This window comes from Suncus etruscus, chromosome 17, assembly GCF_024139225.1.
Source record: "Suncus etruscus isolate mSunEtr1 chromosome 17, mSunEtr1.pri.cur, whole genome shotgun sequence".
Lineage (NCBI taxonomy): Eukaryota > Metazoa > Chordata > Mammalia > Eulipotyphla > Soricidae > Suncus > Suncus etruscus.
Window position 1 is genome coordinate 59,384,483 of NC_064864.1, and position 16,233 is coordinate 59,400,715.

General features: G+C 45.8%; 1 protein-coding gene across 10 annotated transcripts in view; it reads left to right on the top strand.

The window, feature by feature from the left end:
• TCF7L2 (transcription factor 7 like 2) overlaps window positions 1-16,233 on the top strand; it is a 201,824-nt gene that overhangs the window by 12,227 nt on the left and 173,364 nt on the right. For 4 of the 10 annotated variants that reach the window (XM_049764457.1, XM_049764465.1, XM_049764458.1 and 1 more), the window contains exon 4: window positions 1,986-2,054. The exons of the other annotated variants lie outside the window; for them this stretch is intronic. In XM_049764457.1, coding sequence (XP_049620414.1) covers window positions 1,986-2,054 — 69 coding nt within the window. The remainder of the gene's footprint in view (window positions 1-1,985; window positions 2,055-16,233) is intronic. 10 annotated transcript variants of the gene reach the window in all.

The following is a 16,233-nucleotide window of genomic DNA, read 5'->3' on the forward strand; positions in this document are numbered from 1 at the left end:
GGGGGGTGAACGACATGGGGGGAACTGATCTCTGATTGTTCCGTGGTCTCTGGACTGTGCTTTGACAGGCAGAATAATAGGTATGTTTGTATTTTACTCATCATTATTGTGCCTTGTTCTAACTTTCATGACTATGTTTCATGACTAAGCAAGACATCTAAGTCATGTTTGTTTGGATAGATCAGTGGCCTTCTGGAGACCCAAAGATGGATAACTTAGAGACTCATCCCCTGAGCAATATGTAGGTAGACTTTTTTTTATTTTGTGTTTGGTCTGAGGACACACTTGGCAAGACTCAGGGGTTATTTCTGGTTCTGCACTCAGGAATCACTTCTGGGCAGTGCTCGGGGAACCATAAGGGATGCCCGAAATTGGCCTTGATGCCAGGTTGGCCTTGTGTAAGGTGAATGCCCTTTCTGTTGTAATATTGCTCTGGTCTGGAGTTAGATTTTTTTTTTTTTTTGTGGTTTTTGGGTCACACCCGGCAGTGCTCAGGGGTTATTCCTGGCTCCAGGCTCAGAAATTGCTCCTGGCAGGCACGGAGGACCATATGGGGCGCCGGGATTCAAACCGATGACCTACCGCATGAAAGGCAAACACCTTACCTCCATGCTATCTCTCCGGCCCCCTGGAGTTAGATTTTTGAAAAAAGAAAAGAAAAAAAATTTTTTTTCTTGAATTTATTTTAAGTTGAAAAGTTTTTATGTGAGTTTCCTCTGCTTCCTCCTGATCACCTCTTTTCTGTGCTTTTTTGAAAACTTGTGTGGACTGGATGTTTCTTAGCAGGAGAAGAAACAAAATAATTGGCTGGAAAACTCACTTGCAGGCTAGGGTTTTGTTAGAGTTATACAAAAGTGTTCTGGCAATAGCAGTTGTAGAGTAGTGATAGAAGGAGGTTGTTGTAATCACACAGCTCTGTTTGCAAAGGCAGCTGAGTTGTTCTTTGCCTGAAGGGGGATGGGCAAGGACTTCACAGGGCCACCCCTGTTCTCCCTTATTTGTCTATGGCAAAAGAAAATGTGTTTTCAGATACTGTGAGACCCTTTTGTGACGATTTTGTTGTTTATAAAATAAACTGACAGATGGTGGTTTATTTTTCCAACTGGTGGGGGAACCCTAGGATTGGCAGGCAGCATTTGGGAAAGCAGAATTTGGTGTGCCGTTTTGGGCTTCATCATTAGGTGGATGGAGATCCTCACTTCCTGGGTGGGACATGTGTGCAGAGAGCAGCATTGGGAAGGGCTGAACAGTGCCTTTTGTTGTGGAGGTACTGAGTAGACATTCCTGCAGTAGCCCAATCAGGTAGTTTTCAGGGCACTGGGTAGTTTTGGGTGATGGTGGCTGGTGAACCAGGGAAGTTTGGATTCCTAGAGAGTTGGCCTACAGTCATGGTCTGGGACAGGCAGCTGAGTCATCTCCAAGGAATGTATAAAGGCATTGGGTGGCCCCTAAATTCTGCCTGACCCATTTGTTTCCCCCTCAAAATATACATTCATAGGAGCAAGAACCCAGTTATTAGAAGCCGGGAGGATGCTTGAACCTGTTGCAGACTTGACGCTGCTCCAGCCCTTCCTCTCACCTTTTCTCCTCTCGCCTCCATGTTGCAATCCTGATGGCTTTTTGCAGCACACACAGTTTAATTTTTTTTTTTTTTGCAGCATCCTGCTCAGCACACTGGCTTCCTTTATGTCTTAATGGGCATCCCTATTTCCTTTTCATGTCATTGATTCTCACTCCTGGCCCCCTCCCCCCTTCCCCTTTTTGCTTATTGAATAGGCGCTTTAAGAACACCCACCACCAAACTTTACCTTAGCTTGTGATGATCATCTTATCCATAGCAACAAATAAAAATACGCAGGTCTTGATTGAATGCCAAGGCTGCAATTCAATCTAGGAAGGTTTGTCTGCTTTTCATAAACTGCTTAAGATGTTTCCTTGTAGTTTGTGACATAAGCAGAACGCTTTGATTTGGTTTCTTTCTACAGCTCCATTTTCAGTCCGGGAGCACGCATTACTCTGCGTACAAAACGATTGAACACCAGATTGCTGTTCAGGTAGGACATGCAAGAGAACCTGAAGCTCTCATTGCCAAGATGTAGGTCTCTTGTGTCTTTTATTCTCTGCCCCTTCTCCCAACTGAGATGATGCTGATGATGTTAATGATGATGTGATGGTGGTGGTTATGATGGTGGTGAGGCTGATGGTGAGGCTGGTGGTGGTGGTGGTGGTGGTGGTGGTGGTAATGATGGTGAGGATGGTGGTTATGATGATGGTGGTAGTGGTTGATTCAACCTGGGAGGTGGAAAACAAAGAAATGGCTTGCAGACGAGGTGCTAAAATGTTTCAAAGTCATGGGAAGAACTTGAAACCCATGTGGTTTGGTTAAGTTCCTTGACAGACATGAAAGATGTAAAAGCCACCTCCCTCTTGGCTACTGTTTTTTCCCCAGGGGTTTGGGGCTGGCAGTTTAAAATTGCAGTTAAACATGGTGAGAGAATGTGGATGGGAAGGATCCAGGAAGGAGATGGGGGAAAATGACTGTGTGGCAGCCTGAGAGTTGTTTTCCGGTGGTATGTTCCTTGGTGCTAAAAGTACCACTTCTGACTGTTCTGAAACATGGATACTCTTGGACCTGTTGACATATGGCACTAAAAGTGCTGGAGGGGAGGGTGACAGGTTCCAGCTTCTGATGAGTGCCCTGTTTCCTGTTCATGTGGTACCTCCATTCTCTTTAATCCAAAGGCTAAACAAATCACAGACTAATATAGCCTTGGAGCTGAACAGAAGCCAAGAGAATGCAAGAGTGGAGGGGAGCAGACTAATAGGATTTTCGTCTGTCTGCCTGGCCTTGCCAAGCTGGAAGTACCTCATGATGTAGCTAATGGTACTGAACTTCGTCCGTCTTTGAGTTCTGGTTTAACTCTTTCAAGGGAAGATTTTATAGCCTCTTGTGTTTTTGTTTGTTTGTTTGTTTTTGGGCCACACCTGTTTGATGCTCAGGGCTTACTCCTGGCTAAACACTCAGTAATTGCCCCTGGTTTGGGGGGACCACATGGGACGCCGGGGGATCGAACCGTGGTCCTTCCTTGGCTAGCGCTTGTAAGGCAGACACCTTACCTCTAGCGCCACCTCTCCAGCCTCAGCCTCTTGTGTTACGCTGGCTCTTGGGTGTTCTTGGAAGGTGAGGCTTTGGTCAGGTCATTCATGATATAATGGTGAATGACCATCAGATAATCTGTGTGAGAGATTTCCCGTAACTCTGGCTAGACCTTTGTAGCTTTGTCATTTCAAATCTTCATCTATCTAGAAGACTTTGAAGTGGACAGTCTCCCTGAGGTAACTTGTGAATTATTTCCCTGTGTTAAAGAATGACTTTGTGCTTTTTATTTATTGGGTCTGGAATGTTTTTGTACTGGTTTCAAGGCCGGAGTCCTTTTAAAAATATCTTGGGTCCTTCTGTCCTTCGCTGTATTTTCGGGAAAAGTGTGACTGTTCCATGCTGAGCTATTTCCCACACTGGTGTCCAACCAGAGGCCACTGTGAACCCTCTTTAGCTCCCCTACTTCCCATTTCATTGGAGGCATGACTTGAAAGCTTTGCTCCCAGAAAGTGGTTTGGTCTTTGGGCTCAGGGAACGAATGAGCCCCAACTTATTGTGTGCTGGCCCATGTCCTGAGGAGCACTTCTCCATCTTGGGAGTGCTAGAAATTCCTGCAATCTGGGGTGTGTGGGAATTGTTGAGCTTGAAAAGCATGGTGATCCCTATCTCTGTGTGGAGAGGTTGGCTGGGGCCATGGCACCCAGAGACCAGCCCAGACCAGACCAGCTGTCATGTCTTTACACCCTCTGCTGAAGCGCCCCTTGTTAGCTTGAGCCCGTCGCCTCTCTTCAAACCAGCTGGCACGGTGCGGATCCTGTGAAGCGGTTCCTCAGGGGGAAGATGGAGTAAATTACAGAGCCCATTGTTCGTGGGCTGAAGCCATTCCTGTTCCTCTGTGAACAGGTAGCATTGTTCTCCCCGCATCTCTTGGGGAGGCTGGATGCCCATGTGTGCAAACAGAGAGACTTTTTATCAGCGCCCCAATACCTGCCTGCTGTCTGTGTTCCCTCTTCCCCATCCTGGCTAGACCAGGATGAAGCCAAACCAAATGGCACCTCATGATCCTTGTAGTTTGATCATTAGAGGATAAGTGGCAGAAAAAGCAAAAACAAGAGAAGCCGGGGGAAGAGGGTGTGGGAAGGAGAGGGAAACCACAGAGTTGAGGCAAGGGATCCCCAAGCCCTTGACTTCAGGGTGACTCTGGGGTATGGGGACGTGGGGGGGCATTGCAGGGACCCCAGTCCAGAGGCATTTTTCCCTTTGCCTTGCTCTCCTGTCAGGCTTAACTGTCATGAGCTTGTCGAAGCTGAGTTTGTTTCCTGGAAACTTAAAACGGTTTCACCTTCCTAAAGGGTGTATTTTAATATCAGCAGAGCTTGTGGCACTCCTAAGCTCTCTCCTAAAATAACCTGGAGTAGTCTGACACCGGGCATCACATGAGCTCCATCCCCTGCCCTCCGGCCTTCGGTATGAATCCCAGGACTCGGCCAAGTGCACCATTTCTATGAATGGCCTCTCAGGACTGACAGGGGTCATGTTCTGGGAAAAGGTTTGCATGCCAGGCTAAAGGCTAGCTGGGAACACCTCAATTTTCTTTTTTAGGTTTTGTGCCATACCAGGCAACACTCAGGGATTACTCCTGCCAGCTCACTCCTGGCAGGGTTTGGGGGACACTATGGGGTGCCAGGGATCAAACCCCATTCAGCCATGTGCTAGGCAAGCACCTTAGCTGTTGTGCTCTTATCACTCCTGGCTTTCCACTTAACCAGCTGTCACTCCTCAAGGTTTCACAAAGATAGTAAAACGGCCATCTCCCCCTCCCCCAGGGGGTAACACAGATGTAACTGGAATGATCATTAAGAGGCCTTTCATCTTTAGACATTATTGACTTTCAGAAACTTCAATCGAAGTGTAATATAAATACAGCTCAATACTCATCGCTTTTATTTATTTATGATTGGGGGTTGGGTCCTCACCCAGCGATGCTCAGGGCTTTCTTCTGGCTCTGTGCTCAGGAGTGACACTGTCAATACTGGTGGGATCATATGGGATTCGAACCTGGGTCCGCAGTGCGCAAGGCAGGTGTCTTAACCCCTATACTATCTTTTTGCCCCAGCGCTCATATTGTTCAAGAGGCTCTTTGTGCTGGGGATCAAACCCAGCTCTTCACACCTGTAAGGCAAGTGTTCTGCCACTGTGCCACACCTCCAGCTCCCAGTACCTGTATCTTTAGAAGAAATTGATGAGTTCGGATATTTGTGAACATTTCTGAAATCATCCCCCCAATTCAGTAGATAGAATGGCATTGGAATTCCTTTTTTAGAAAGGGCCAGATAGTAACTATTTTAGGCTTGCAGGACTATATAGTCTATGTAGCTTCTATTCAGTTCTGACTTTGGGATGGGAAAATAGCCAGAAAGAGTAACTAAAGAAATAGATATGGTTATGTCCCAATAAAGCTTTATTTATTTATTTATTTATTTATTTATTTATTTATTTATTTATTTATTTATTTATTTATTTATGGTTTTTGGGCCACATCTGGCGGTGCTCAGGGGTTACTCCTGGCTATCTGCTCAGAAATAGCTCCTGGCAGGCACGGGGGACCATATGGGACACTGGGATTTGAACCAACCACCTTAGGTCCTGGATCGGCTGCTTGCAAGGCAAACACCGCTGTGCTATCTCTCCGGTTCCAAAGCTTTATGCTATGCCTGGGTTTGGCCCCTGTGCTGTGATTTACCAGTTCCTGGTAAATCATTTGAGCAATCCCTCAGGTGATCTGTTTCCTTCTTGTCTGTCTTGCAATTTGCCAACCTGAATCCTCACCAGGCATTAGTTTGGCCCAATTCAGTAGCTTTGGAGGAATGAGATTGTGCAGCTCCTGATCCATGAAAATGTCTGATGTCTGACCCTTCTCATCATCATGCCTGAATTTCGGTGCATCACAGCCATTTTTATCAGTTGTCATTTTATCAATTGCTGTGTAGTATTCCACAGAATTTTGTAGTGCATCCTTTCCAGGTTGTTGGGTATCCGGGTGGCTCTGAGTTTCTAGCTACTGTGGACCAGGCACCGTCTATCACTTGGAGGAAATATGTCTGTTTCTGTTCTTCTTGCATGGGAGTGGATTTGTAGAGGCCTCGGGTCAGTTATGTGTGTGTTTAGCTTGGCCTTGACAGTTTGAGAGAGGCTAGAATCCTGGATTTCAAGTATTGTCCTTGGCAGTGCACAGCCAACAACAGGGATTGTTAGGTCTGTAGTGATGTGTGCGTGAGGGCAAGCAGAGCAGCAAAGGGATCTGGTGTGGGCAAAGGCCAAACTGCCCCGGCTCAGGGCAGGCCCCTTCATGCAGGACGCTGGCCGACAGCCCCAGCTCCTCATCTCCAGTAACTTGGGGAGAGGCTTTGCAGACAGAGGGAGGGGTGGAGCTGCGTCCTTGCACATGCCTCCGAGCCATGCCCTGAAGGTGATCGTGGGTGTATGTTTAGGCATCTCTGTGGCCTCCCTGAAGAAGCAAACCCTTCCAATACTCCTACACGCATCATTATCCCAACCCCAAGAGCAGTGTTGTAATCAAGGTCAAGACCCAGAAAAGATGTTTCTCTTGGTTTTCAGAAAGGCTGCTTCAGAACCAATTAAGCCTTTGTTTTAAGAGTATTTTGGCCAAAGGTTGCTGTTTTAACACCAAGTCGGATGTGATTTAGGGGAAAAAAATAAGCTGCCACAAGCCGCACAAAACAAACTGTGTAGACCTTTCTGGGTTGTTTTCTTTAAGATGTGAAGTGGCGTGTGTTTGTGGTGTGTGTGTGTGTGTGTGTGTGTGTGTGTGTGCGCATGCACATGTGCACATGTACTCACACATTAACACTTGCAAAGACAGCTAGGAGAGGATCCAGAAGAAATGGGCTGTTTTGTTTGTTGACTCAGCTGAGTAGTGATGACTTTGCAGTGGCCGTTATTCTTGCCCTGGACCTTTGGCCTTGCGGTTCTCTTTGAGACTTACCACTGCGTACCCTTGTCTTCTTGTTCCTACAACTCATGCTTGGTTCTCTCATGCTTGAGGACCCTCCTAAAGCCAGGGGGTCTTTCCCCTGGAGTGGATAAAAAACCCAGCATTCTCTTGGCTCCACGTTGATCTCTGACTTCTGGACATGAGCTTGATTTAACATTTTTTGTTCTTGGTTTTGGGCCACACCTGGTGGTGCTCAGGGATTTCTCCTAGGTCTGTGCTGGGCAGTGGTTTTGTGCATCCTCCATATGTGGTTTTGAAGATTGAACAGGGTTTGGCTGCGTGTAAGCCAACCTATACCATTTCTCTGGCCTTATGAGAGGTGTGTCAAGTTTATGAAGAGGTTGTGACTCTCAGAGTCCGTTTCTTGGCCCAAGTAGAGCCTTGGCATTGGTGATAAGTGGCCCAACAGAGAACACCAGTTGAAGGTACTAACCAGCCCTTTGGTCAGGATGTTGATGATACTTCTGGCTTCTTCAATCTTTATCTCTGATGATTGAGGCTGGTGGTGTAGGCTTCCCCTCTCATTCCTAGTTCTCTGACTTGTTAATTTATCTTTTCTTTTGGGGGACTGCATCTGGTGATGGTTAGGGATAGCTCCTGGCTCTACATTCAGGAATTACTCCTGGGGGCGTTCATGGCACTATATGAGATGCTTACGATCAACCAGGTGTAAGGCAAATGCTGAACTCACTGTACTATTACTCTGGCCTGCCATTTTTTATTCTGGAGCCACATCCAGTGGTGCTCAGTGGTTATTCCTGTCTCTGAGCCCAGGGATCACTCCTGGGCAGGCTTAAGGGACCATATGGGATACTGGAGATTAAACCTGGGTTGGCCAGGTGCAAGGCACATGCCCTCCCTGCTGTATTATTTCTCTGGCCCTGGTCTGTTAATTTTCATCAAGATTTGCAGTCATGGTTAAAGAGCAAAATCTGAACCAAGAGGGAGAACTCCTAGAAACAAACTCAGATTCTGCTAATAACTGTGCCCTCACATTTCCTTCAGTGCTATCGTTAGCCAGGCTGTGAGATTTTCTGTTCATTTTATGCACACAGTAAAATGTGTCGTGACTTTACCCAATGTCTGTATGGGAGAGACACAGATACATATACACACACACAGAGTAAGAGAAAGAGCGAGAGGGAGACATATATAGAGACAGAGAGACATACACAGAGTGAGTGTGAGAGAGAGAGAGACAGAGAGAGAGACAGAGAGAGAGAGAGAGATGAAGACATATATAGACAGAGACATACAGAAAGAGAAAGAGAGAGTGAGTGAGAGTAAGGGATTGAGTGAGGCCAGGCCCTTTTTCTAGGGTAGTTTGATAAAGCCGGTGGCTGCCAGTTACCTTACTCAAAAGATTTCTTTTGCTTGCTGCCTGGTGAGTTTCGGCCTTCTTGACTAATTTAATTAAGTCCATACCTCAGAATGCACATTCATTCATTCAGAAATATTTATTGGTCTTCTGTGTGCCAGGCCCTGGGGGAATTTTTTCAGCGGGCAAAACAGACAAAAATCCTTTGCTCTCACAGAGCTTAGATTCTAGAGCTATGTTTTCAACACTGACTTGGTCTAATGGCACAGGGTTTGGGGTGTGTCCAGGCCAGCAGTTTGCATATTTTCAGCATTCTGATTTTTCAGCCAGCTCAAGTTTGAGAAGTACTGGTGAAGAGTCTTTGGAAATTGGACAGGAATCGATCATTCCAATTGATCATTTGTTGGCCCCTCGGTTGTTTTCACTTGCTGAGTAAAAATCAAGGACTGTTTGACTGCCTGATTGGGAAAACTTATTCTCATTTAAATTCAGAAACTAGATTGACTTTAAGTTCCAGTGAACTTTGAAGGCCTTTTCTTCTTGGCTTTGTGAAGAGAAAGCTTCTTCAAGAAGCTTGTTTTTGTTTTTTGGGCCACATCCACAGTGCTCAGGGCTTACTCCTTGCTTTATGCTCAGGGATTTCTCCTGCTGGGACTAAGGGAACTGAACCCAGATCTGCTGCATGTATGACAAGCTCTCTACATGTTTTATTGTCTCCCTGGGCCCAAGATCGAGTTCCTTTGCTCCCTGAGGACATGGACTCAATGAAGTGATTGGGGTGACTGTTTTTTTTGTCTGATGTACCCTCCCGCCAAGGGGGGTAGGCTGGAAGCCAGAATTTCAGGAGCTCAGCTTTTCTCTTTTCTCTTTCCAGTAGGTGTCTGGTCTCTTTTCAGCCAATAGCAGTTGGGCTGCATGGCAGGGAACACAGATCTAGTCTTTCTGTTTTGAATTGCATCACTTTGACACGATCCCTTTACAGGTGTTGCTGTTCTGATTGTGTCTTTGTACTAGCAGGAGTGGAGAGCCATGCCCCTGTTCATTCTCCACTGCGTTGGGTCAGTGGGAGACCATGTAGGAGAGGCATTAAGGATACTGCTGGCGTGGCGGGAAGTCTTGCAACAAGCCCAGAGAATGAAACCCAGGGCTCCATCAATGTGGGGTGAGGGTCTCGGCGTGGCTGTCAGTTGGTTAGATTTTCTTGCAGTGACTCTATTTCTGCAGTTGCGCTTTTTGCTGCTTTCTTTTTAGAAGGTTGCTGCAAGGCACGGTGCTGCCCAGGTATGCAGAGACATTTCTGAGTGGGCTGCAGTTGACATTTGCAGGCTTATCAAGCTTAGCACTTAATTTGTTTCTGGAGTTTTGGTTTGGTTGCATGGTTTCCAGTCCCATTGGAGCAGGCCGCAGTTCTGAATTTTGAAGGCCAATTCCCTTGAAGTATCAGCATGTTCTTCAATTTACCTGAAAAATGGTACCTATGTTCCATCAAATCACTCAATGGCTGGCAGTGTGTTTATTTATTTATTTTTGTGTTTTTTTGGTCGTCTGGTGGCACTCAGGAGTTACTCCTGTCTCTGTGCTCAGAAGTCACTCCTGGCTGGCTCGGGGGACCATATGGGACGCCAGGATTTGGTCCTGGGTTGGCTGCGTGCATTGCAAATACCTTACCGCTGTGCTATCCCTCTGGCCTCTATATTTACTGGATAATATATTTAAAAACTAGTGCCAGAGTGATAGCACAGTAGTAGGGCATTTGCCTTACATATGGAATGACTCAAGTTCAATCTATGCATCCCATTTGCGCTCCCCCCTACTCCAGACTGCCAGAAGCGATTTCTGAGTTCAGAGCCAGGAGTAACCCTGAGTGCCACCGGGTGGGACCCAATTTCCACACCCTCCCACCCCAAATAGGGGCCAGGGATCTGCCTCCACATAGAGCACATGCCTTGTTTGCATGAAGACCTGGGTTGGATCCCTGGCAGTGGAGGGAAAGAAATATGAACAACAAACATTGCTATGAGTGCTCTCTTCAATCCCACTTCTTATTTGTTTAGTTTTTGTTTTGGAAGCATTCTACAGGTGCTCTGGGTTGCTTCTGGCTACCAGCAATGTTTGGTGGATCCCTTGGGGCTAGTAGTTTGAGTTTAGACTTCTTTTTCTTGGAGTCTGAAAACGTGGGTTTGGGCCCGCATTCTGCCACACATCAGTTTTCTGATCTGTTAGATGGGGTAATAGGAGCCCCTGTCTTCAGAAGGGAGATGAAATGAGGTCAGATGGTGAGGCTGGCAGTGCCCTGGCTCTGAGAAGAGGCCTTGAGAAGTACAAGCTGCTGTTTTTGCCAACTTGGAGAGGCCTCATTTGTAGATTAGAATGTGCCATCTCTTGACAGGCATTGTATTCTTTATTTCCTGTCAAGAACATCATACATGATAAATTAGATAACCTGGACTATCTTTTGCGGGGTAACAAAGATTTATGACTGCACTTGGTTCGCTGTTTGCATTTCTCCTGTCATTTGAAGAGCCTGCCTCGTTTCAGCTGCATCTGAGTAGGAGGAGGCTGGCTCATCGGAGATTACATCTTGTGTGGGATGAGAGGGTGGGCACACGCCAGGGCATGGGATTGTGCATTGGTGGGCAGCAGGGATAGAGAAACCGACTGAGGTTGGGGTGTGTGTGTCTGAAGGGAGTTTTGGGCTTTAAAATTGCTTAAAATTAATGATTTATTTGATAGAGTGAGGCTAAACCATGTGATAATTTTCCCCTTTTTTTGGTATGGAGCTAAGTAATTTTTGTTTGTTTGTTTTTGTTTTTGGGCCACACCCGGTGGTGCTCAGGGGTTATTCCTGGTTCTCTGCTCTCAGAAATCTCCCCTAGTGCGGGGGACGGTATAGGACACTGGAAGGTTGAATCGTGGTCTTTCCTGGGTCAGCTGCATGCAAGGCAAATGCCCTACTGCTGGGCCAACACTCTGGCCTCTGGAGCTAATTAATTTGAGCCCAACTGTTTGCTCCTTTGTTACCTTGGTTCTTTCCCAGGTAGCTCAGGCTTCCATCTCAGTTCTCAGGTTTGCACTTAGTCTTTTTTTTTCCTTAGGAGTGGAAGCCATATCTGGCTGTGCTTAGCTATAGTATCTGGCTCTTTGCTTGGGAGCCCAGTTATTGTGCTGGGGTTTGGACCATTGACATAGCCACAGCTGCATGTAAGACGAGTCCCATAACCTGTGCTGTCTCTCTGGCTGCACCAGGTCTTAATGAATGAGCATTGGCCACCTGATGATAAGGCAAGCATCATTTCCCTGGCTGATAAGATTTTCAAAATGCTTGGAGGTTAGTTTTTATTTAATTAATTAATTATTAATGGTTTTTTTTGGGGGGGCACACCCGGCTATGCTCAGGGCTTACTCCTGGCTATGCGCTCAGAAATCACTCCTGGCTTGGGGGACCATATGGGACGATGGGGGATTTAGCTGTGGTTCGTTCTAGGTCAGATGCATGCAAGTCAAATGCCTTACCACTGTGCCAGGCTCCTTTTTATTTGTTTTTGTTTATTTGATTTTATTTTTGTTTTTGGGTCACACCCGGCATCGCTCAGGGGTTACTCCTGGCTCTACGCTCAAAAATCGCTCCTGGCAGGCTTGGGGGACCATATGGGATATGGGATTCAAACTTCTGTCCTTCTACATGTAAGGCAAATGCCCTACCTCCATATTATCTCTCCGGTCTCCTATTTATTTGTTTTTTGAAACACACCTAGATGCTCAGAAGTTGCTTCTGGCTCTGCACTCAAAAATTATTCCTGGTGCTGCATGGGGATTATATGAGATGCTGGGGATTGAATCCAGGTTGAGAATATGCAAGGCTAGTGTCCTACCTTCTGTACTATCACTCTGGCCCTTGTGAGCTGGATTTTAATGGCACTGCTACAGGCTGAGAAGGTTCAATTTAGGCCTGGTAGAGCACATGCCTAGCATGTGTAAGGTACTGACTTCGATCTGCAGCATCGTATTGCCCCTTGAAACCACTGCCAGGTGTAGCTTGGTTGGCATGAGCACCACAAGGATTGTACACCAGGCAGTGCTGAGAGGGGCAGCCTCTATAAAATTGAAAGGGGAGCCAGAGAGAGATCATAATAGGTATTGTACCTACCTTGCACCTGGCTGACCCAAGTTTGATCTCTGGCAAGTGGTCTCCCTATCCATGCCCAGGGTTATCCCTGAGCACAGGGCCAGGAGTAAGCTCAGATGCCACAGCCAGAAGTGTGGCCCCCAAACAAAACAAAACAAAACAAAACAAATCAAAATCGAAAGGAAAACAAAATGGAGGTACTAGCTTTGGAAAATGTATTATTATCATTATCATTCTGGTGCCGGGGATCAGGCCTAGCTCCTCCTTGATTTCTAATATCTTGCCCAAATCTTGACAATGGACATTAATTCCAGGGAGTTGGGAAAATAAAGGGTTTTCATGATTTCAGACGGATGAGCTTGTGGGAGCAAACTTATTCCTTTTCTCTTGACCACACTTTTTTTGCCCCCCCCCCCCCTCGAATCTTGAAGTCCAGGAGCCGGAAGAGACAGTTTGGGTGGCAAATGCTTGCCAGTGTGTTTGCAGCTCTTCCGGGGTGTATAGGGGATGGGGTGGAAGGGCTGTTGGGTTCTTCTACTTCAGGAGTTAGCCCCTGGAGGGAAGACGGTCTTGTGTCAATAGTTTTTAAGTTGATTCAGTAAGCATTGTTGATGATTGAAATAGAAGAATCGTGAGGACAATTCATCTTGAACAGAGAGCATCCTCGAGCCCGGCTGCTGGGAGCAGACATTGACATACGGGCCGTCATCAAACTAATTGTTGTTTGAATTACCTGTTATGATCCGATGACAAATCTGCCTGGCTCCTGCCACTGGAGCAGAAAATGTAGCTTGAATTGGCGTGATGTTAGCAAGTGTAAACTGTACTTCAACAAGATGGATAAACCCAATTATGGGGCAGACCTGTAGAGAGAAAATCCATTTAAATCTCGTAATGTTAAGCAGAGCTGTGTTTAATTCATTTGGACCAATTTGGGAATGATGTATGAGTGTTGGTGAACATTAGTCAAAGGGGTCCACTTGGGGGATCAGGATGCGCCATTGCTGCCAGCCACTCCGGGGAGGCAGCTGGGGTGTCGTCTCAGCAGCCTGCACTAATGGGGGAGAGGCAGAAATGACAAAACGATGTACTAACTGCCGTTGGGGGAGCAGCTCTGTGTAAATGAGCCAATAAGGAAAACATATGAAGCAGAAATGGGAGGAGGGCTTTTCCTGAATGCTATTGACAATTGGAGACTGAAAGGAAACGTCGGGTTTCTTCGGTTTCCATCATTGGAGCCCTCTTGGGATTTTTCAAACCTGCTTATGGGACACCTAGGAAATTATTTTTGTTTAAAACTAATTTGAAATTGAGGGTGGGGGGGCGGGATGAAGAGTCAAATGTTTGGGGTACTTAGTGATCTGTTAAGGAACAGTTTAGAGGGGAGTGCTCCTCAAACACAGGCATATTTGGAAGGTGTTAGTTCATGAGAACATTATTTTTTTAGACTTTTTGGGGTCTCCCAAATAGAAAGCAATGTTGAGGGGACCTGGGGCCCACTTGCAATAATTCTCACATCTACCTGTACAATGGCCCAGGCTCTTTGGTGGTACTATGAAGGTACTTGGAAGCCTCCAGAGCACAGTTGGTGGTTCGTGGGTGGTGGTGGTGAATGGGACATGGTGCCAGGGATCCGATCAGTGTCCACTGCATGCAAGGCTACAAGGCATATGCCCTAGCCTCTTTATGATCTCCTTAGCCTTTTAAAAACAACAAAAAATAAATCTATAAAGTGGTGACTCAGCTGGGTTGCTCATCTGTGCCTAAAAAGAGCTGACTTGGTAAAGGAAGACATTGGTCTGTAGCAAAGTATCTTTCTAGGCTACTTAAAAGATCTATAAAAATCTCGAATCTTAATTTCTCTAAGTACTTTGCATTCCTAGGATTGTTTTAGGATCTTTTGGTTATGGTTGCTGTTTTTTTTTTTTTTTTTTTTTTTTTGGCCACACTGAGCAGTGCTCAGGGGTTACTCCTGGCTTTGTGCTCAGAAATTACTCCTGGTAAGCTCAGGGGAGGATCTGGGATGCCGGAGATCGAACCCAGGTCAACTGCTGCAGGCAAACATTCTACCCGTCATGCTACCATTCGGGCTCTGGATTTTTAGGATTTTAAGCGATCATGCATGATTTTGCATCTTACTTTTACTTCAGGTTTTGCCCAAGAATGTTCTCAGAGGCTTTTGGCTTCCTTTAAATTTGGGGAGGAGTTGGTCAGGCACCCCATTGAGTTCTGTTTGGTTTTCCTCCTCTTGGATTGGGACTTTTTCTTTTCCTTCTTTCTCCTCTTTTGTGGACATGGAGATTTTTCTCAGTGAAAAGGAGAATTTAAAAAGGCCAGAATGCTGAGGCACTTGGCCATGGACCACAGAGAAATTCATGGCTGTGCACTTCTGCCCTGGAGCCCATAAATCTGACATTGGGAGAGTTGGTGTAAAGAAGGGTCAAAGCCCTCAGAGTTTTCTTTTTTCCTCCTGTAATTGGGGTGCAATGTATTATAAGGGGCTGTGATGTACATTTAATATTCATTCTGGGCTGGTTTTTTTTCTCAGACAAATCTGGTGGGATTTTTATTTTCTAGCATTTTTTAAATTTCCACTCCATTGAAGAACCTGTAACATCATGCAAAATCAAACTATTACAGAACGTTTCAACCCTGTTTGCCTTTATTAACCTGCAGAACCCAGATCATATATTGTCAACCCTCAACTTGATCGACGGTATACCTCTGGATCATGCTAGAATCTTGGAAGACACATTGAGTTGGATGTGTTTCTGAGCTGGAAGATCTTGGTGACTTGGGGAGGCACATCCTCAGTGCTCTCCGAGTTTTATGGGTTTCTCTGTCTTCTCGGATTCTGAAGCACTTGTCAGATTTTTACTCCTGGGAGTGGGATAGGACCATGAAACTCAGAGTTTGTTGGAGGAGAGAGCTGATCTTCAGGGAGAGAAAGCATCTTCCTCATGTCATACTGGCTGTGCCTGCTCCCATGAGTCTTTTCAGCTCTGTGTTGGGACGTGGCTCTCTGCTTTCTATTGCTACTGCCATGCCAGAAATCTTGCTTTAAGAGGAACAGAGGAGTTTTCATCCTTTTGATGAGGTCCTAAGACAGATCTAGTTGTAGAAAACATGATGCAGTTTATGAAGCAGTAGAGTAAATATCAAATAGTTTTAAACCTAATATTATTTGGGTAGATTGGAAAAATGAATTGCTAATAATTAAACAGTTGGTTGATCTGTGGAATAAATTGGACTTAGGCGCATTTCAAGAAGGAGTTTTTATGTTTGGAACCTCGGTTTTTTGGTTTGTTTTTTGGGCCTCTCTTGGAAGTACTTGGGCTATTGTGCATGTTTGGGATTGAATGTAAGCCAACCCCATGCAAAGCAAGAACCTTAACCCCTTACCATCTCTCTGATTGAGAAACCTCCCATTCTTGCTGAAATATTTTGGTCTCCAGTAACACTTGTTTTTGACCACATTCAGTGATGCTTAGGGCTTAATTCCAAGCTCTGCTCTTGGGTCATTCCTGGAAGGAGTAGGGGAACTTTCAGGGTACTGGGACTCACTATCATGCAGACTAAAAAATCTTACCTGTTACACTATTACTCCACACCTGTGAGCATTTTTCTTGAAATATAATTTTAAGGGAGGTTCGAAAGTGCTGTCTCCTTTTTGT